This window comes from Rhinopithecus bieti, unplaced genomic scaffold (genome assembly GCF_001698545.2).
Source record: "Rhinopithecus bieti isolate Rb0 unplaced genomic scaffold, ASM169854v2 scaffold_72161, whole genome shotgun sequence".
Lineage (NCBI taxonomy): Eukaryota > Metazoa > Chordata > Mammalia > Primates > Cercopithecidae > Rhinopithecus > Rhinopithecus bieti.
Window position 1 is genome coordinate 2,649,491 of NW_016828382.1, and position 20,642 is coordinate 2,670,132.

Genomic DNA, 20,642 nt, shown 5'->3' on the forward strand with positions numbered 1-20,642 from the left:
TCTTTTAGAACACAAAATATAGCATTTTATTCTGTGATCCTTTCCGGTTGCTTTTCAGTATTTACTGACCTGGTCAAAGACATTGAATGTGGGCTAGCAAAACAGAAAATATGATATGGGGAGAAAAGGTAAAGGTTCAATTAAAATAAATAATACATGTCCAACAATTTTTTATTTTTATTTTTTTGTATTGAGATGGGATCTTACTATGTCAACTAGACTAGTCTCAAACTCCTGGCCTCAAGTAATCCTCCCATCTCAGCCTCCCAAAGTGCTGGAATTACAGGCATGAGCTACCGCTCCTGGCCTCAAACAAATACTTAAAAAGCAAAGCAGTGCTTTCAAAACAGCAGGAAAAAATCTGCCTACCTTCATTGGAATATTTGTAATAGTAGTTGAAGCCAAGTCAAAATGTTGCTGTACTAAAATATTCAGTTTGGTAGCAAGATGCCGTCCTGCACGAACACTATGAACTTCACTGGTTAAAACTGGGGACAACTACAGAAAAATATGCAAGAAAAATTATCCACAAAATATTAATTCATTGTAACCTACTGCTATTTTACTATAAATCCATTAAAATTAAGTATTTTTAACTTTTAGAAGTTGGAAAAAAAAGGTCCATAAATTAACCATGACAACTATTTTAGCGATAAATTTTCATGCACTCAATCACTCACCACATATGTATTAATCAGTTTGCTAGATACCAGAAACTGTGAATATATAGAACACAGCAGTGAATAGACATGATCCCTGTCCTCCTGAAATTTAGAGTGAAATATTTAAATATATTTCTTTATAATTTTTACTTTTTATCTATATGCAAAATGGATTTGAAGGATACTGTAGAAAAAATATTTTATTTTGTTGAGAGGACAAAACCCTGCAGATAAAACTAAAAGAAAGAACGTAGAAATCACTACAAAAATTTCTTTCTGTCATCAATAAATAAGGCAGCTAGAAGTAGTGTACAAGATAACACAAAATCTTACTCATTCCAGGGCAATAATATTAATTACAAATAAATTTTCATTATCATAAAATAAAACTAACATTGCCACATTATCAAAAGAGGCAGAAAAAAGTTAATAAAAAAGAGGCTTACACTGGAAACTACTTAAAAACACAATAATAGCAATAATGACTAAAATACCACTTAACTACAAAATTCATGGACTAAGGTAATACTCGCGATGTTTATATTAAATAATGCAAAATGAAAAATCAGATATATACAATATATCTACATTGCTAAACATAAATTACTGATGGAGAATATTATGATGTGGATCCATTTAACAATCAACAGGATCATCTTTTCCTTTAAAATTGTTCAAACTTATTTAAAAGGTAAAACTAAGGTTGGAAAATAAGATTTTCCCTCTGAACGTGTAAAATTAATTTTTTATTGGAATATATTTTGTTAAAGAGTGTATTGCTTTTCTAATAAGGAAAATATTTTATATGATAAAATAATCACTGAAGTAATTAAAATTTTAGGAGCAATACAAACTATGTATGGTTTGTAACACTTTTGATAAACATCAAGAGGCAGGCAGAATAGAAAACACTTTAAAATCTACAATTAGACCATAAAGAACCAACCTAGATGTCTTGCCATAGAGGTTTACTTTGAAAACTCAAAATATTTTCTTGGCAGAAAATATTGGTAATGGATCATTTTAGTAATAACCCTTCTCAGTATTTATTATTATTGACCACAATGGTCTTTTCTTTCATTATTTCAACACTCACCTCTTTTTTAGAACGATCAGATACAAGGCTGTCTTCACCAACTGGGTAGGTATGGATCAAGACCAACTCACATTTTTGAATCTGCATGAGACTTAGAGAGAAATTTTTGACTTAAAATATAAGAATACATAGTATGTAATGAATTCAGGCAGGTGAACTATTAAAACCTTAACGTATTAAAACAGCATATTGCTACAATCAGATATTACTCGTAACCCAAAAGCTAAATATTAGATAGGCAGTATATGTAATTGCTGTATCAGTATGAACACTTAATGAGTATACAAATTTAATTTAAATGCAAAAAATAATAATTTGCTGTGTTTGAAGGATAAAATAAAGATAAAACTCTTATAATTAAGTACAATTTTCAATAGATAACTGCAACAGCGAAAATGAATAAATGTTGTATTAATTTCCCTTATACTAATGTTTCTTAAGGATAAAATCAGGCAATACTAACCATTAGCTATAATTAGTTATTCCAAGAATATAGGATTGGTAATGCTAAAATTTCCCCAACTTTTATTTTGAAATTTCCAGACCTACAGGAAAGTTGAAAGAAAAGTACTATTAAATGAACAACCATATGTCCTTCACCTAGAGTCACTGTTAGCTATATTTGCTTTCTCTATATACTATAACTGAGTAGATACACACTTTTTAATTAAACTATTTGAGAGTAAGTTGCAGAGGGCTTGATGTGCAGTCCTCAACACTTCAGCATGCTTCTCCTAGTGAGAACAATCCTACTCATAACAATACTATGACTGCACCTAAGAAAATTAATAATCACTCTAAAAAGGTCCACATTGCAATAGTTCCGAACATGTCTTTACTAGCTGTGACACAACCAGAAATATACATATTGGTCTCTGCTCATGCTTCCTAGCACAGAGCTCCTGAAATCCTTGTAACTTCCTAATGACAGGGGCGCTAGGAGCATCTTTTGCTCTAGTATTTGGTTTCTGACCCCAGTTCTTGACACATAGCTCTTAAGTTCCTTGGAATTTCCTGGGAGACAGGAACATCTTTTCTTCTACTGAAGCAACTTTAGTGGGATCCTGGACAGCTCCCCAATGGGGTCTGGACACCAGAAAGAACAAGCAATGATTAGAAGCTCAGCAGCATTCAGCCCCACTCTGCTATCCTCCAGAAAGGGCAGAGAAGCTAGATAGTGAGTTAATAATCCATCACACCCAAACAAAGCCTCCATAAAAATCCCTAAGTATGGGACTCAGAGAGCTTCTAGGTTGGTAAACACATCCATGTGCTGGGAGCGTGGTACACCCCAACTCCACAGGGACAGAACCTGATGCACTTGGGATCCTTCCAACCTCACCCTCTTCATGTGGCTGTTCATCTGTATCCTTTATAATAAATCAGAAAACTGAAATGTTTCCCTGAGTTCTATGAGCCCATCAGAACAAAGTATTGAACCTGAGGAGGGGATTGTGGAAACATCTAATTTGTAGCTAAGTCAGACGAAAGTGTGGGGAACCACTAGTTGAGATTTGTGTCTAAGTGGAGTAACAGTCTTGTGGAACTGAGTCTGCAATAACTAATCGGTGGGGTCTGTATTAACTCCAAGGAGTGTCACAATTGAATTGTAGGACACACAGTTGGTATCCACAGAGTTGGAGAATTAATTGGTGTGGAAGAAAAACCCACACATTTGATCAAAAGTACTAGTGTGAGTATAGAGGAAAAAAAAAAACTGTTTTCCTTTTCAGAAACAGACAAAGTTTTTTGAAAAATCACACAATGAACTACTTGTTATGTTTAGATGTGGTACATACTGAATAATGCCACTAACAACTTGCATATTTTACAATTTTTAAATAATTAAAATGAAAATGTTATTTTTTTTTTTTTGAGACATGGTCTTGCTCTGGAGTGTAGTTGCCCAGGCTGGAGTGTAGTGGCATAGTCTTGGTTCAATGCAACCTCCACCTCCCAGGCTCAAGCAATTCTCCTGCTTCAGGGCCCTGAGTAGCTGGGACTACAGGCACATGCCACCAGGCCTGGCTAATTTTTGTATTTTTCGTAGTGTACAGACAGGATTTTGCCATGTTGCCTAGGCTGGTCTTCAACTCCCAAGCTCAGGTTATCTGCCTGCTTCAGCCCCACAAAGTGCTGGAATAACAGGCATAAGCCACTACACCCAGCACATTTTACAAATTTGAAACACAATTATGAGACTAAACCATCAAAACAAATACACATTATAAATTTATGTATTATTTTATCCTTTTGATCACCTTTCTTGTGGGAGAAAAGTAAAATATTAAAGTGAAAGGGAAAATGAAAAAAAAAGTTTCTGATCAAACATACATTTTTTGACTAATTTGTTGAGTCAGCAGAGAATTCAGGGAAATGCTACCAGTCACTTTTAAGTTATTGGAAATAATTATAACATATATCTATCAATGTGAACATATTTATTTCATTTATGAATTATACTCACTGATCTGAATTTGCAGCAAGCTTGTTATGTTCATGAATCGTTTCCTGGACACAGTCTTCAAGCATTCGCACATGACTATCACTACGGCATAAAAAAGATGTAGCAAATTTAAAGGAATGAACAGCAAAAGTTCAAAACACTCTTCGGCTGTATTACCGTGTTATAGACATTAAAGTTACTTCAATAAGGACTATCTTTAGTGTGCTCAGTCATACCACTAAACAACTAGCTGAAAATCCATTGAGGAAAAATGTTAAATTTATCTACATGATGGCAATCTAAACAGTTTTCAATGAGACAAGTCTTTATTTTAGAATGGAACACAGCCTCAATATTAAAAGGCAAAACAAAAAAAAAAAAAGAAAAAAATCAGAAAGGCCACTTGTAATATGCTTAAACGTAAACATGTGAACATGCTGTCTCTAGTTTTTTGAAAAACTACACTAGGATTTAAAAATTCCCGCAGTGAAAGAATTGCTATAATCAACACCTCACCTTTTTGCATTAGTAATGCAGATTATTCGTCCTCTATTTCCAACACGTTCTGCATTCTCCATGAGTAGAGTACGAGCCTCATGTTGGTATTCGGTAATTTTGCAGAGAGTTTCCACTGCTGCAACAAGACCATGCAGAATACTGCAGCACTCTGGATCTGCCCGAGGATTAGGAGGCCCAACAGCAGCTAATGCCGCCATTAGCTAAGTAAAAGGGAAAACAATTATGTTGACAAGAGTATGTGCAATTCAGATAAAAATATCACAAGAAAGAAAACTACACACCAATGTATCTTACATATATGGACACGAACATTCTTAAAAAAATAGTACCAAATCCAGTAACACACAAAGAAGAATTATACACCAAGAACAAGTGGGATTTATTCTAGGAATGCAAAGTTTATTTAATATACAAATATCAATTATTACAATACATCACACATCAATAAAATAAAACTCACATGATCATCTCAATAAACACAGAAACAGCACTTGACAAGATCCAAGACCTTTTCATAATTAAAAAAATTAGGAACAGAAGGGAACTTCCTCAAGAAGACAAAGGACACCTATGAAAAACGCACTGCTAACATCATACTTAATGGTGAAAGATTGGATGAATTCTCTCTACACATCGGTAACAAAGAAGTTTATTCTCATCACTTCTATTCAACACTGTACTGGAAGCTCTAGCCAGGGCGACAGGAAAGAAAAAGAAATAAAAGAAATCCATGCCAAGCTCAGTGGCTCATGCATGTAATCCCAGTACTTTGGGAAGCCAAGGCAGGACAACTGCTTGAGGCCAAGAGTTCAAGACCAGGTTAGGCAACAAAGCAAGACACCATTTCTACAAAAAGAAAAGAAAAAAAAAAACAAAACTAAAATATCAGCTAGGTGTGGTGGTGTACAACCATAGTGTACTTAGAAAGCTACTTAGAAAGCTGAGGCAGAAGGATCGCTTGAGTCCAGGAGTTCAGCCTCTGAACTCTGGCCTAGTTGATGATGAGAGACAAGAAAGAGAGAAAGACAGAAAGACAGAAAGGAAGGAAGAAAGAAAGGAAGGAAGGAGAGAGAGAGAAAGAACGGGAAGAAAGAAAGGAAGAAAGAGAAAGGAAGGAAGAAAGGAAAAAGGGAAGGAAGGAAGGAAGGAGAGGGAAGAGGAAGGAAGGGAGAGAGAGAGGATGAACAGAATCCAGATTGAAAAGAAAGAGGTAAACCTGTTTCTATGTTGCAGAGAACATGATGCTGAATTTACAAAATCCCAAGATATCCACTAAAAAACTATTATAACTAATATACAATTTCGGCAAACCTGTAGTATACAAGATTAATAAACAAAAATCAATTGTATTTCTATATACTTATAATAATCTGAAGACTAAATTTTTTTAAAATCCCACTAAAACAGCATCAAAATAAAATACTTAGAAATAAATTTAACAAGAAGTATAAAACTTATACTCTGAAAACAACAAAACATTGTTGGAAACAAATTAAAAATCTAAAAAATGAAAAAACATACCATGCTCATGGATTGGAAGAGTTAATATTGTTAAGATGGCCATATTATCCAAACTGACCTACAGTGTCAACATAATCCCCAATTTCTTTGTAGTAATTGATAAGGTGATTCTAAAATTCATACAGAATTGCAAGGGACCCAGACTGGCCAAAACAATCTTCAAAAAGAACAAGGTAAGAAGAGTCACACCTCCTATTTTAAAACTTAATACGAAACAATGGTAATCAAGATAGTGTGGTACTGGCACAGGACAGATACAGAGACATAGAAAGGTTTAACATAGGGAAAAGGTGTGACATGGATAACTAAAGCTAAACATTAAATATAGACAAGATTATACATAATTTATACAAAATGTAAATTCTTTTACATATTCTTGAACACCAGTGATTTGCTATATAGTTGCTTCCACAAGTGGAGTCTTCCCCTCCATTCAAAATTTAAAAGCAATGAATGGGATATCATGTATTTTCACCTTGCGAAAGCAGAAAAAAGTAGTAATTCCTTTATGACCAGCATACCTATCCATCAAAAGCACACTTTTACTGCACTGCAGAGGTACAGTAGGTACAAATCTACGTAGATTTGTACTTATTTTTATTTATATACTGCTAGAAAGCCTTCACACTTCTTTCACAGTACCTCTTGAAAAAGGTAAAACATTTCTTTCACAGTATTTAAAAAAGACAGTACAGTGGAAATGTATGGAATTCTTAAAATTGTTTTTTCAGGTAATAGTATATTAAAAACATTCTGTAATGATATTAGTGCAAAGCCAAGCCAATCAAAGACTACTGAGTGAATTCCCTCAAAAGAATGAAAAATTAGCTATGTTTACATATATTATACTAATCACAAACATTTTAAGACCAAATAGTATGATAAAACACATTTTCTTTAAAAGTGTTCTATTTAAAACTAACCTTGGAGAAAAATAAAATTACATTAAATTAAAAAAAAGAAAAAGAGGCCAGGCGTGGTGGCTCATACCTGTAATCCCAGCACTTTGTGAGGCCGAGGCAGGCAGATCACTTGAGGTCAGGAGATCGAGACCATCCTGGCTAACACGATGAAACCTCATCTCTACTAAAAACACAAAAAATTAGCCAGGCGTGGTGGCACACACCTGTAGTCCCAGCTACTCGGGAGAGTGAGGCAGGAGAATCGCTTGAACCAGGGAGGCAGATGTTGCAGTAAGCCGAGATTGCGCCACTGCACTCCAGCCTGGGCAACCGAGCGAGACTCCGTCTCAAAAAAAAAAAAAGGAAAAGAAAAAGAAAACAAAAAATAGTAATAAAAAAAAACAACACCTCAGATGGGATTGTTACCACTGTATATAGCACCCATTCACAAAAAAATTTTGACATTAAATAATTCAAATAATGTATTCAATTATTTCACTAAAGCCTTATTTCTCATGTTGTTCATATTCATTGTGAAGGACCTCATAGACTGAAGTCTTCTATCCAACTAAACAACGGCAAAGAACATAAGCTACTAGTAACTCAGTATCTTTAGACAATGTTAAAACATAAACCTAACTGGTTGAGCATGAGTTGGTTTCTGCTTCCTCCACTAAAATCGAAGTAAAAGATTTTACTTTTTAAAAAACATAAACCAGGGCTGGTCGTGGTGGCTCACACCTGCAATCCTAGCACTTTGGGAGGCCGAGGCGGGTGGATCACCTGAGATCAGGAGTTCTTGACCAGCCTGGCCAACATGGTGAAACCTCATCTCTACTAAAAATACAAAAATTAGCCAGGCGTGGTGGCAGGTGCCTGTAATTCCAGCTACTCAGGAGGCTGAGGCAGGAGAATTGTTCGAACCCAGGAGGCAGAGGTTGCAGTGAGCCAAGATCGCGCCACTGCACTCCAGCCTGGGCAACAAGAGCGAAACTCAGTCTCAAAACAAACAAACAAAAACAACACAGAAACCAGAAAAGAAAGCATAAACCCACAAGCATGAAGTGAGTGGAAGAGACAAGAACAAACAAGATAGACATCAACAAGAATGTATAAAAATGGATGAAGAAGTGGTGATGAACTTAATAGGACTGAACACGCAGAAATCTAAGTGCCCGTGGAAGGTAAAAGGCAAAATAATATACCCTGCAGAATCCAGGAGAAGTTCAAGAACTGGAGGCATCAATTACCAAACACAGCGGGGTAAGGCAAGATACTAAAAATGTCAATAGCTTGAAGTCAGTTCAAAGAACAACTTGACTCCCATATCTTACTTACACCCTACCTGTGTAAGTGACTACCTCTCCCCTACCCGACAAGATACAGAATCATACTCCTTGGAAGAACTGAAACTGAAAGGTATCAAACATGGATACCAAAAGCACATGAGAGAGTAAAGGTAAGATACTAAATCACTACAGAGCAAAAGAACTTACTGTGATGATGGAAATGTTCTCTATCTGTGCTGTCCAATACAGTAGCTTACTGTGAGGCTTACTGTGCATCTGAATATGGCTAATGCTACAGGGACAATGGTATAACTTACCCTCTCCCCTGTCCCCCAGAGAGCTGACAATCAAGCTGTCATACAGATAAAAGAGTAGAAGAACAGTCCCAGAGAGACCATCTATCAACTCCAATATTTGGAGGTTCCCTAGTGCAAACAATCGGCTTAAACTACAATGAAGTATAGTCAGCAATATCTACTCCACAATGTGTAGATTTTCTAATCTGCCATTTAGTGCCTTGCTTTTAAATAAGACTGCCTACCTAAGTATCAACAGGCATTTAAGAAAAGCCTCAACATGAAAAGAACTTGGAACAAAAGAAAACCTCAAATAAACTAATGTTAATACCTGCAGGTAAAATTACACCCATAAAACAAGAAAAGGATATGCCAAAAATAGACATAATTAGAGTATAAGTTAAAGTTCTTGGAAATTAAAAGTACAACCAAATAAAGAGTTCTATACAAGGGTTAAAAGCTCTAAAAAAGCAGAATGACTGACAATGAGATGATCAGTGAGAAAAAGAGTAAGGAATTTAATGCAGGAGGTCTAACATCCCAAGCATGGATATTTCAGAAAGACACAGAACACAGAGACAAGAACATTATCAAAGAACAATGCAGGGAAATTTCCCTGTACTGGAAAATATGAAGCCTAGCACTATGCATGAGAACAGATCAACACCAAGGCACATCACTGAGATTCTAACAGCTTTCAGAGGGAAATTATAAAGAAAAATGTGTTAGGTTTCTCAGCATTGGAGGCTATAAAACATGTAATTTTGTGGAGTATATAATGCCCTCAAAATTTTGAGGAAAAAGTTATTTCCAACACGGATTTTCTACACCCAAAGTATCAGCAAAGGGCAAGGTAAACTATAGGCATCCCAGAGGTTATGTTCTACCAAAACAAAAGATTACACAAAGAAAATGAGAGGAAAAAAAATGGGATCTGAAAAATAGGGAGAGAAGGATGACAGCAGTGCAGTGGGCCTAGAAAGCAGGCAGTTCAAACTGGAGCAGAAGACTGTGTTCCAAGAAGTTCCTCAGGGGACAAAACCAAACAGCTGAATTATCTAACACATTTATGATCACAATATTGAGCGGTTTTGTAGAAGCATGAGGAAAAGCAGCAATGGATATTATGAAAAGAAAACACATGAAGGGGACAAAAAGGAGATACTAAATAATTCTAGGAATAAACAAAAAGCTATGTAAGGAACTAATCATATCTATTACTTGGCTTAACAGTGAATAATACTTTATGTAGATGTTATAATGCAAACATGAAACTTTGAAATCGGACATACTGAGAACACAAGGGAAGGGGGCAGGCATTGGACACATGAAGGTCAGGAGTTCAAGACCAGCCTGGCCAACATGGCTAAACCCTATTTCTACTAAAAAATACAAAAATTAGCTGGGCGTGGTGGCACATGCCTGTAGTCTCAGCTACTCGGGAGGCTTAGGTAGGAGAATGCATTGAACCTGTGAGACAGAGGTTGCAGTGAGCTGAGATGGCGCGACGCACCCCAGTCTGGGTGACAGCAAGACTCTGTCTCAAAATAAATAAAAAAAAAATAAATAAATAAGTAGATAAATAAACAGAAAACTCAATAAACAGGAATAAAAACATGTTATTTAGAAATCTGGAAGTAAATATGACAACCGCTAAAACATGGAAGTTTGCTTGGGGGTGCTGGGTGTAGGGAATGACTAGAACGGAGATAGCTGTTTTCTCATATAACTTGGCATTTTAACACTATATGCAAATCCTAGAGTGATTTAAAAAATTGGTCATTTTTTTAAAAAGTATTACTACATTTAGATAATTTTTACAAATGGCCACATCTCAAAATCTAACCATACCTCCTGTAAATTTTGGTCTTCTTGAGTCCAAGAATTTAAAACATGTGCTCCAGAGTCACTCACAATAAAATTCACCTAATAGATTCCAAAGAAACAATTAGTATTCAACTCCAATTTCACTCAATTACCAACATATTTTCAAGGAACATGCAATTTCTAACACTGTTTCACTGATTCATTCATTCACGCATTTTATAGCCACAGAATGTGTAGTACATGCCAGGTGTTATTGCTGGCACTGAGTATATGGGAATAGAGTGATGAATAAAAAAGTTCTGTTACTCACAATGTGGGGAAAGTCAGGGGAGGGGAGTCTACCAGGACAAAGGGCATTGCAGGAAGATTACCAACAAATAAATGAACAACATAATTTCAGAGAGTGATAAACGCTATGAAAAATAAGTTAATTAGCTACTTTAGATTGGGTGATCAGAGAAGGACTCTCCATAGCAGTGGCAACTGAAGGCAATCGAAAACCAGCCACTGTAAATCAGGGATAATCTGGGTACAGCAAACAACAAATGCAAAGGCATCTGAGCACATACCCTGGAAAGGGCGAAAGTCAGAGTAGGCAGTGGGAAAGGAGACAAACTCAGAGAAATAGGCAGGAGCTGTATCATATAGGGCACTGAAAGCCAAAATAATGTATATGGACTTTACGCTAAGTTTTAAAGTAAAATGCAAATTTGAGAATTTAAAATTACCTGCTATCAGGTAAGATAATGACAAAGAATATTTTAGAAAACTTATCAAATGATGATTCTGACCCATGTCCCTTTTTGGGTAGAGGGTTAGATTTCTTTCTTTACTCTGGACAACATGATCTAATCTATGATCTTTTTCCTTATATATCGATGAAATACTAGTTCTCCTTCCTCCCCCAAGAAGTCTGATAATTGGTCTTTTCTTCCAAGGCTTATCTGACAGGGACATATTTTACAAGCCACTTCACTTAGATTTATCTCTTTTAAAGCTTACATGAAGGAAGTAAGTGCTATATTTACATGGGAGGAAACTGAGGCTTGGAGAGATTAAGAAATATGATCAAAGTCACACGGCTGGTAGCTAACCATGCCAAGGTCTGAACCAAAGCCTGTGCTCTACATCAGTTATATTCTCTCTCATTATATATTTTTATCGTACACAGAATGCACACAAATTTTAAGAAGGGCTTATATTTTAATTTGGAATATATCTGAATGTATAATATCAGACTATGTTCACCTTTACTCTACTGCCCTACCTTCCTCAGTCTAAGAATTGGCGAGGTCCCAACCTAGGCTGCTTCAAGTAAGACAGAAAGCAAGTCTTCCACTTGTGGCTAACCAAATGACTTCCCCAAAATAAGACATTTAAGATACTGAAATCTAAGACTAAACTTTTAATACCTGTAATTTCTATCAATCATCCATTTCTCTTCTTATTGATAAACCATTTCCACTCAGCGTTCTTAAAAGTATTTCTTTCTAATATGGCCAAACAACACAGCAGTTTAGTATATATTTGCTAAACTTGCAAGCAGCCAGCCAGCTTAGGTTCAAATTCTGGCTCTGTCTCTAAGTAACTATGTGACTCAGGACAAGTTTCTTCTCTTTACCTCAGTTTCTGGATCTACAACAGGGAAGCAACAAACAAGACTGACACTCAGCTGCTCCATGCCAGCACAGTTTGACAACAGCTCTCAATGGTCAGTCTGTGTTCTATACTGGTCGTTACATACTTTGACTATTGCTTCAATAACTACAGTTCCTACCTAATATGACTGTTATGAGAATTAAAGAAATTAATAAATACGAAGCACTTTGAAATATGTCTGGCACATGTAAGTGCTCAATAATTGTTAGCTGTTATTATTAGTGGCCCCAATTAAACATCCATTATATATTAATCCCAAAGGGCAGCGTTATGTACCACATTTTAAGTAATAAACATAGTCATAATCTGTAGCAAATTCATATAAAAAATTCATTTATGCAGTTAAGTACATCCCCAAAATCATGATTTTTGTTTGTACTTCACACTCACCAGCTTTTTGAAAGGAAATATATCATACATTATTCTACAATATTCCATGGAAGATTCTACTGAGCAAGTCCACAATGATTTAGATATGGGGGCCAAAGGAATGATTCCTTGGGTTCTATTCTTCACCAGCATATCAAACTCGACATGCTGCCTGCATGACTCTGCCATATAAGGGCAGTGATCCACAACAAACACTGTTTTATGAGATTCAGAAAAAATCTTCATTTTGTTTTAACCTGTAAGGGAAAAAACATATTAGCCAAATATTCATACATAACATTTAATGTCTTAAATTTTTTCTTACTTTCTCAAGAAGATTCTTTCCCTCAAGAAGACTTGGTAGGGAACATGAGTAATATGTTCAAAGAAATCTGTCCAACAAAGGACAGTTTAATGAGGTCATGACCAGAAAGCAACGGTATCAATACACCATATGAGGCTGTTACTCTACCAGGCACAGACAAAATTAGTAGTGCATACATTTTTGGTTTTGCTTTTAAAATGAACTTAAAATTGTCAGAGGGAAACATTTCGACATTTAATTGTACTTGTTACAATGTAACTGTTACATATACGAAACATAGTAAGTGACAAATACTCTTGAAATACACCTTTATGATCCTTGCTAATTGACGTTCGTCACATATAAACCCCAAGCCAGTATTTTTGGACTTCCCTCCTAGAAAACGTTTGAAGATTTTGAAAAGGGGTCTGGGGGGGTAGGGGTGCGTAATTAACAGGAAAGTGGAGCGACAGCAAAAGAAAAGGCCAAAACAAAGATAAACATCTCCTAAGATAACCGCACATCAGGTCTTCGCCTTAGGATGAGGACCCCAACTTCACACTCTCCCCTTAGCTTTTGAAACATCACAGTAATTTACAAGGTAGAGCAGAAAAACTTAGTTGTTACCATCACACTGGTGTGTAGGAAGAAATTTAAAACTTTTAAAACTTTTACTTATTAAAACAGAGCATATGGTACTCCCCTGCTTCGCTAACAAAATCTTATACTGAATAGACAATCCACATTCGAAAAGCACATGGCAAGCAGAGCCAAAGTGTTAATCAAAACGAACTGATTTCTTACGATCCAGCTATTTTCACCTCCTGCTTTCAAGACGCATCTCCCCTTCACGCAAAACTCTCTTTGAGAAACCTTCTAGACCCACTTTGCTGCAGGGTGGGGGGTGGAAATACAAGGTGAGTGGATAAGGAAGATCTCAGGATCGAGGTTCGCTTACTTTCGTGCCTGGTCCTGCAGTGAAAACGAAGAGGCTATGGACCACAGCCTCTCTGGAAAAGGCTGCTGGCTGGGTGGGGAGAGTCAGCGCACAGTCGGGAGTGTCTGGTGCCACAGACAGGGGACTATGCTTTCCCCGATCATCTCCTAGCACACCGGTCCTTCCCAGGCTTCCTAAGAGCAAGAGCGCGCGTGCGCGTGCACACTCACACACACTCGGGCTCGCGCGTGCGCACAGGGCTCTCCGACAGCCCCGCCAAGTCTCCCTTCCCCCTCGGAGGGCCCGGCTTCCCAGTCGCCGAACAGGAAGAGGGCGGGGCCAAGGAGGAAAAAAAAAGCCTCCACCCCTCGAGATTTTCCACCCATTAATTTTCCCAGTCACCCATTGGGAAGCAGGATCTGGGCGACCTGAAAGCCTCCCCAACAGCGAAGTACCAACCACGGCTCCCTAAGCGTAGGGCCCACCCACCCGGTGTCCCCTTCTCGGTCTCTCCACCCTGGCCGGTTTCCCCTGGAAAAACTCGCGAGACTTTGCGAGAGGCCGCGCGAAGGCCTGGAAGGGGAGGAATAGGGAGGGACATAGAAGGACCCCGCCCCGCCGTCTCGCGCAAAGCGGAGAGTGGTCGGTTGTGCCCCATCGTAACGCGAGGAAGGAAATCTCGCGAGGCTGGAGTCCTCCGGGAGAGCCGGTTGGAGGCGGTCGGCGGAGGTGTCTACCCAGCCGGTGATGGAGCTGGAGGCCACTGTCTTCCCGGCCACCCCTCCGCTGCCTCCGTGCGACTCTGCGTCTGCTTGCTGAGGAGGCGGATTAGGGGCGGGGAGTCTCTTCCTTTGAGTGCCTAGATCCCGGTTAGTAGAGGCTTTGAGTCCGCATCGCCACAGCTGACGGCTGCGAGGGACTAAGAGCAGAGTAAGTGGACTAAATCCAGGGACGGGAGCAGGGGTGGGCGAGTCGGAGGTGTCCTTCGCTGGGGCAGTCTTTCGCCCGGGCCGGTGCCCTGCGCCTCTTGAACCACCGGCGCCCAGCCCTGGCAGCTTCCCGCCGCACGTTCCTCGCTCCTGGGAACCGGACTTCCTCTCTGCACCCCTCCAGCTCCGTGCTCCTTATAATGGAGATGGGGTGCGAAAAGTTCAATGAAAAGCCTTGGCCCTAACGCTATGGACACACCTTCCGTATCTACTTTCATCCTGCCTTGGCCACCTGCGGGCTCACCACCGGACGGGGGACCCTTTCAGTCACCTGTTTGCAGCGTCTAATGGAGATAACTTGTTTCTTGAAACTGCTTTCCAAGGGGTATTACTCTTTTCTGGTTTTCTTCTTGCCTTTCTTCTGTATCCCATCTCTGATAACGGTTCCAATATCTGTCCTGCTATCCGAACTCGAAAACCAGGAATCATCCTTGGTTCATTTCCACTCACACTGCATTGTATTATTTTTTTTTTTTCGCCAGAATTAGTGCGGTTGCCCTCCCGCCCCCCGCCCTCCACTGGTTTCTCTGCTGTAATGCTTCCATAGAGTTATTCTAAAATACATGTTTATCTCTGTCCTTTCCTTAAACTTTTTAGTAACCGTATTGCTGACAGAATCAAATCCTGATTGTTAAGCACATCATCATTCAGGATCTTTTAGTCTGCCCCAATCCATTTTACCTTTTAGTCTTGCTTTAATATCCGACCATACCAGACTATACTGGCTATTTCCCCAAACATGCCATGCACTTTGACAGCTCTGTACTTTTCTACGTGCGGTACCATCTGTCTAGGATATTTACTGTTCCTCTATTTTACCGCCTATCAAAACCCAATTCATAAATCATTGTCTTCTCATACTCCCCCAGGTGACATTGATACCGCTGTGCTCCCTACGCATTTGAAACATTTCTTCTGCAGTATTTATTAGGTTGTATTATTTGTTTCTGTGTCTGTCTCTCCTGCCAATTTGAACCTGGGTCTGTCTGGAATCAGGTCTTACTCATCTCTGAGAAAAAGTCCAGTACTTGACACGTAGCAAGCATTATTTATATATACATATGTATGTTTATTGGAATTGAATAGTTCTAAAGAATTCACCATAAGAGTTCTTCATCCTTTAAAATCATAGAATTTTGGAGCCAGAAGGAACTCTGTACATTGGCTTAAAGGCTCCTGACCTGTTTTGAATGTGAGAAACCCTGCACTTCTAATACACACGCAATTGTACTTTTAGTAATTGTTGATTGAAATTACGTATAATGACAGAAAACTACTGTGCTTTTAAATGATTTTTTATTTTATTTTTGTAGTATCTTTATATTTGAGAAATGGAGCAGAAATTTCCATTCACTACAGACAGTGCTTGGAGTATGTGCATTCAGGCAACTCTTCCACTGACTCCTTCGCCTGTAGGTTAGAAATAGCTGGTTTATATTAGGTTCCTTCTTGAATTGTCATAACTGTTTAAACATATGTATATGAAACTTATATTCAGCCATAATTCTAAGGGAACGTGTAATTTTTTAAAAAATCCTCTAGTGTCATTACTTCCAAAATCTTTCTTCCAACTTTAAAAATTAATTTTCTTCAGAAAGTGTCTTTATACAGTTCCAAACATGTATTCATTCCACTATTTTCAAGGACAGTGAAAATTTTATTTGCTTTCAGATTCAGTGATATGTCTGTGTAAATGCTTATTTTTATATGTAATTTACATGTATTCTTTCTTGCATTCTTAAGATTATAAGTTTATATGAAAACTATGACTATACCTTTTAGTTTTTTTATTTTCATATGGGTCAGTTCATATAATATTAGAGACGTATACCTGAACATGAAAAAATTTAAACTAGATTGGTGACGTTTAAAGACACATCTGTGGTGTATCAGTAGCCACAGTATTTCTGTTTAGATGTAGTGGTAGGAGTAGTGGATTGGTGGATAAGGGAAACAAAGTTTCCAATCAGTAAACATTCATTGATCTTATAATTAATGTGACGCCTAATTAAAATGGTTGCTAGGCTTTTATTAATTATCTAGAAAATACTTGAATTTTTTTTAGTCTTTAAAATTTCTCTTACATTTCATATATATTCTCATTTATTTTCTGAGGTTGGCTTGAAAAATGACTGAATTTCCTTTAAATTTTCTTAACCAAAATCTGAACCGAGTAAAGCAGCTGGGGGGCAACTTGCTGTCGTTGGGTGGCGTGGTGGTTTCTCTTTTATCAGTTAGCAGAATGTGGCTGAGGCCTATCTGCCAGCGAGTCTGAACTGCAAAAGTCTTTGGGTGGTAAAGTGGGCGAGAATGTGACTAATGCAGGAGAAAGAAACAAAATTTTTTTTTTACTTGCTAAAAAAAAAAAAAAAAGATTCACCTGTATTTGGACCTGTCTAGAGAAAATGAATGTAGCTAGTGTATGTATGGGCCAGTTCAGATAGGCCACTATTAAAATAGGGTCAAAAAGTTTAGGAATATGTCCTTTTTTACTGAAGTCGGTTTTTTTTTTTTTGATCGATGGAGCTCGCTCTGTCGCCCCAGGCTGGAGGTGCAGTGGCTGCATCTCGGCTCACTGCCAAGCTGCCACCTCCCAGGTTCGCACACCAGTTCTCCTGCCTCAGCCTCCCAAGTAGCTGGGCGGACTACAGGCACCGCCACCTCGGCCCGGGCTAATTTTGTATTTTTAGTAGAGATGGGGTTCACCTGTGTTAGCCCAGGATGGTCTCAATCTCCTGACCTCGTGATCCGCCTGTCTTGGCCTCCCAATGAAGTCTGTTTTTTAAAATTTGAAACTTGTTAGAGAGTTTGGAAAACAGTCTTCTTCCTCCCACTCCACTTCCTGGCCAAAAAAGAGGGGAAACACAATGATCTTCAAAAAAGGTGATAAAGTAAATGCATATTAAAAAATATTTTAAACTTTTGTGTGGTTTCACGTACAGGAAATGAACATGCAAATTCTTAGTAACTGTTGTCACTGTGTCTCTGAAATGCTAAAAAAATTATGCTTTGAGCCGTCTGCTGTTTATAGTTCCTTTCCGTGAATAGGTAGGTTTTTATAGTTAACAAATTTTAAATGTAGTTCATTTTAATAATAGTATTTCATTATGCAGTCTGGAGAGGAGAGAGTATTTTTCATAAAGTGGATGTTAATTGCAATTTTAAAAAGTCAATCAGTAAACATTCATTGATCTTGTAATTAACTGTGACACCTAATTAAGATGGTTGCCTGCTAGACTGTTATGTCTGGAAAATATTTGAAATTTTTTATTCTTTAAAATTTGTCTTCATATACATTCCCATTTCTTTTCTATGGCGGCTTGAAAATTTTTTAAAATATCTTGGATGTTCCATTTGTGGGGTAGGGTCAGAGAATTTACTTTTTTTTGTTTTCCACTTAATGAGATTGAAATGATTTCTATATAGGTGAAAAGCAAACAGGACCCTGGGAATCCAGTGTGGCTTAAGAATAGGATACTAGACTGGGGATTAGAAGTTCTATTTTTGTTAGTAGTTTGGCTCTTTCCTTTCTTTGTGGCGCTGTCATTCGGCTTTTTTGTTTGTTTGAGTTGGAGTCTCGCTCTGTCGCCCAGGCTGGGGTGCAGTGGCGCGATCTCAACTCACTGCAACCTCCACCTCCCGGGCTCAAGCAGTTCTCCTGCCTCAGCCTCCCGAGTAGCTGGGATTACAGGCGTGTGCCACCACACCCAGCTAATTGTTGCATTTTTAGTAGGGACAGGGTTTCATGTTGGTCAGGCTGGTCTCGATCTCCTGGCCTTGTGATCCGCCAGCCTTGGCCTCTCAGAGTGCTGGGATTACAGGCGTGAGCCACTCAGCTTTTTAGATTTGGAATTCCTGGGTCTATTTCCTCATTGGTAAAATGGGAATAACACTTGTCCTCTTGCCCAAATGACAGTATAAAGTAGTTATTGCTCAGATTCAGAAGGCTACCAACAGTTTGAATTAATTAAAATTATTACCTCGCAGTTTTTTTTTTTTTTTTTATGAGACGGAGTCTCGCTCTGTCGCCCAGGCTGGAGTGCAGTGGCCGGATCTCAGCTCACTGCAGGCTCCGCCTCCCGGGTTTACGCCATTCTCCTGCCTCAGCCTCCCGGGTAGCTGGGACTACAGGCGCCCGCCACCTCGCCCGGCTAGGTTTTGTATTTTTTAGTAGAGACGAGGTTTCACCATGTTCGCCAGGATGGTCTCGATCTCCTGACCTCGTGATCCGCCCGTCTCGGCCTCCCAAAGTGCTGGGATTACAGGCTTGAGCCACCGCGCCCGGCTACCTAACAGTTTGATTTTCCTCTAGGGTACTCTACAGATCCATTTGGATAGAATTAGGTTAGATAGAAGGCAAAGAATAGGTGAAGCAATTTTAAAGAAGAAAACAGTGACTTATACGTATTAGCAAGAGTTTATTTTACAGCTGTTACATTTGAGGCAATGTGGTATTGATGCAGAAATAAATTGTCATTTTAAGAGGGCAGGTTTCATCATGGTTCTTTCTAATTGCATTTCTCTAATGGCCGATGATGTTGAACATCTTTTCTTGTTTCTTATTTGTCCATATCTTTTTGGTTCACTAGTAAAGTCTTTTATTCATTTTTATTTGGATTATTTTCTTACTGTTTTGAGAGGTTTTTATGTATTCTAGATACAAGTCCTTTGTTGGATAAGTAATTTGAAAATATTTTCTCCCAGCCTGTAGCTTGTCTTTTCAAACTTTCTAAACAGTGTCTTTCCCAGAACAAAAGTTTGTGGTTTTGATGAGGTTCAGTTTATCAAATTTTTCTTTTATGAATCATGCTTTTAGTGTCATGTTTACAAAAACCTTTGCTTAACCCCACGTCACAAATATTTTCTCTTAATTTTTTCCTGGAAGTGTTATTGTTTTTAATTTTGCATTTAGACTTATGGTCCATTTTGAGTTAATTTTGGTATAAAGTGTAAGAATTACATTGGGATTAAACTTTTGGCATATAGATGGCCAGTTCTTCCAACAACATTTGTTTTAAAAGCCAATCTTTCTCCTTTGACTTGCCTTTGCACCTTTTCAAAATCAGTTGGTCATTTTTGTATGGCCTTGTTTCTAAACTTATTCTGTCTCTTAGCTCTATGCCACCTTGATTGCAGTAGCTTTATAGTAAGTCTTAAACTTTGGTATTGTGAAAAAAACTCTGAAAAATAGTTTCTTCAACTTTTTTTTGTTTTCATAGTTGTTTTATCTGGTTTCTTTGCATTTCCATAGAAATTTTAGAATTAGCTTGTCAATTTCTCTAAAAAAAATCTTGCTGGGACTTTGATTGGAAATTGCACTGTTTGTAGAACAGTTGCAGAAGACTTGACATTTCGGCTGGGCACGGTGGCTCACGCCTGTAATCCCAGCACTTTGGAAAGTTGAGGCAGGAGGATCACTTGAGGTCAGGAGTTCGAGTCCACCCTGGTCAACATGGCAAAACCGTGCCTCTACTAAAAATACAAAAATTAGCTGGGTGTGGTGGCGCACGCCTGTGATCTCAACTACTCTGGAGGCTGAGGCAAGAGAATCGCTTGAACCCGGGAGGCAGAGGTTGCAGTGAGCCAAGATCGCACCACTGCACTCCAGTAGCCTGGGTGACAGACTAAGACTCTGTCTCAAAAAAAAGAAAAAGAAAACTTCTCTACTATGTTGAGTGTTCCAGTCCTTGAACACAGTATGTTTCTCCATTCATTTAGATCCTCTCTAGTTTCTTTCATTAGCGTTTTGTAGTTATCAGCACAGATTTTGTATATGTTTTAATTTATGCCCAGGAATCTCAGTTTTGTTTTGGATTTTCCTTTTCT

At 38.2% G+C, this 20,642-nt stretch overlaps 2 protein-coding genes across 5 annotated transcripts in view; one reads left to right on the forward strand and one right to left on the reverse strand.

Annotated features, from left to right (window-relative positions):
* The window catches only part of INTS13 (integrator complex subunit 13), a 33,188-nt gene extending 18,764 nt beyond the window's left edge, over window positions 1-14,424 (reverse strand). The window contains exons 1-7 of one of the 3 annotated variants that reach the window (XM_017864488.1): window positions 13,849-14,370; window positions 12,608-12,843; window positions 10,583-10,657; window positions 4,721-4,923; window positions 4,226-4,306; window positions 1,759-1,849; window positions 370-498 (exon numbers count right to left, since the gene is read on the reverse strand). In XM_017864488.1, coding sequence (XP_017719977.1) covers window positions 370-498; window positions 1,759-1,849; window positions 4,226-4,306; window positions 4,721-4,923; window positions 10,583-10,657; window positions 12,608-12,832 — 804 coding nt within the window. In that variant the 5' untranslated portion in view covers window positions 12,833-12,843; window positions 13,849-14,370. Of the gene's footprint in view, window positions 1-369; window positions 499-1,758; window positions 1,850-4,225; window positions 4,307-4,720; window positions 4,924-10,582; window positions 10,658-12,607; window positions 12,844-13,848 lie in introns of all 3 variants that reach the window. The other 2 variants (XM_017864490.1, XM_017864491.1) reach the window with 2 other exon arrangements.
* The window catches only part of FGFR1OP2 (FGFR1 oncogene partner 2), a 29,496-nt gene continuing 23,274 nt past the window's right edge, over window positions 14,421-20,642 (forward strand). The window contains exon 1 of one of the 2 annotated variants that reach the window (XM_017864496.1): window positions 14,421-14,757. The gene's annotated coding sequence lies outside the window, so the exon portion shown is untranslated. The remainder of the gene's footprint in view (window positions 14,758-20,642) is intronic. The other variant, XM_017864495.1, reaches the window with a different exon arrangement.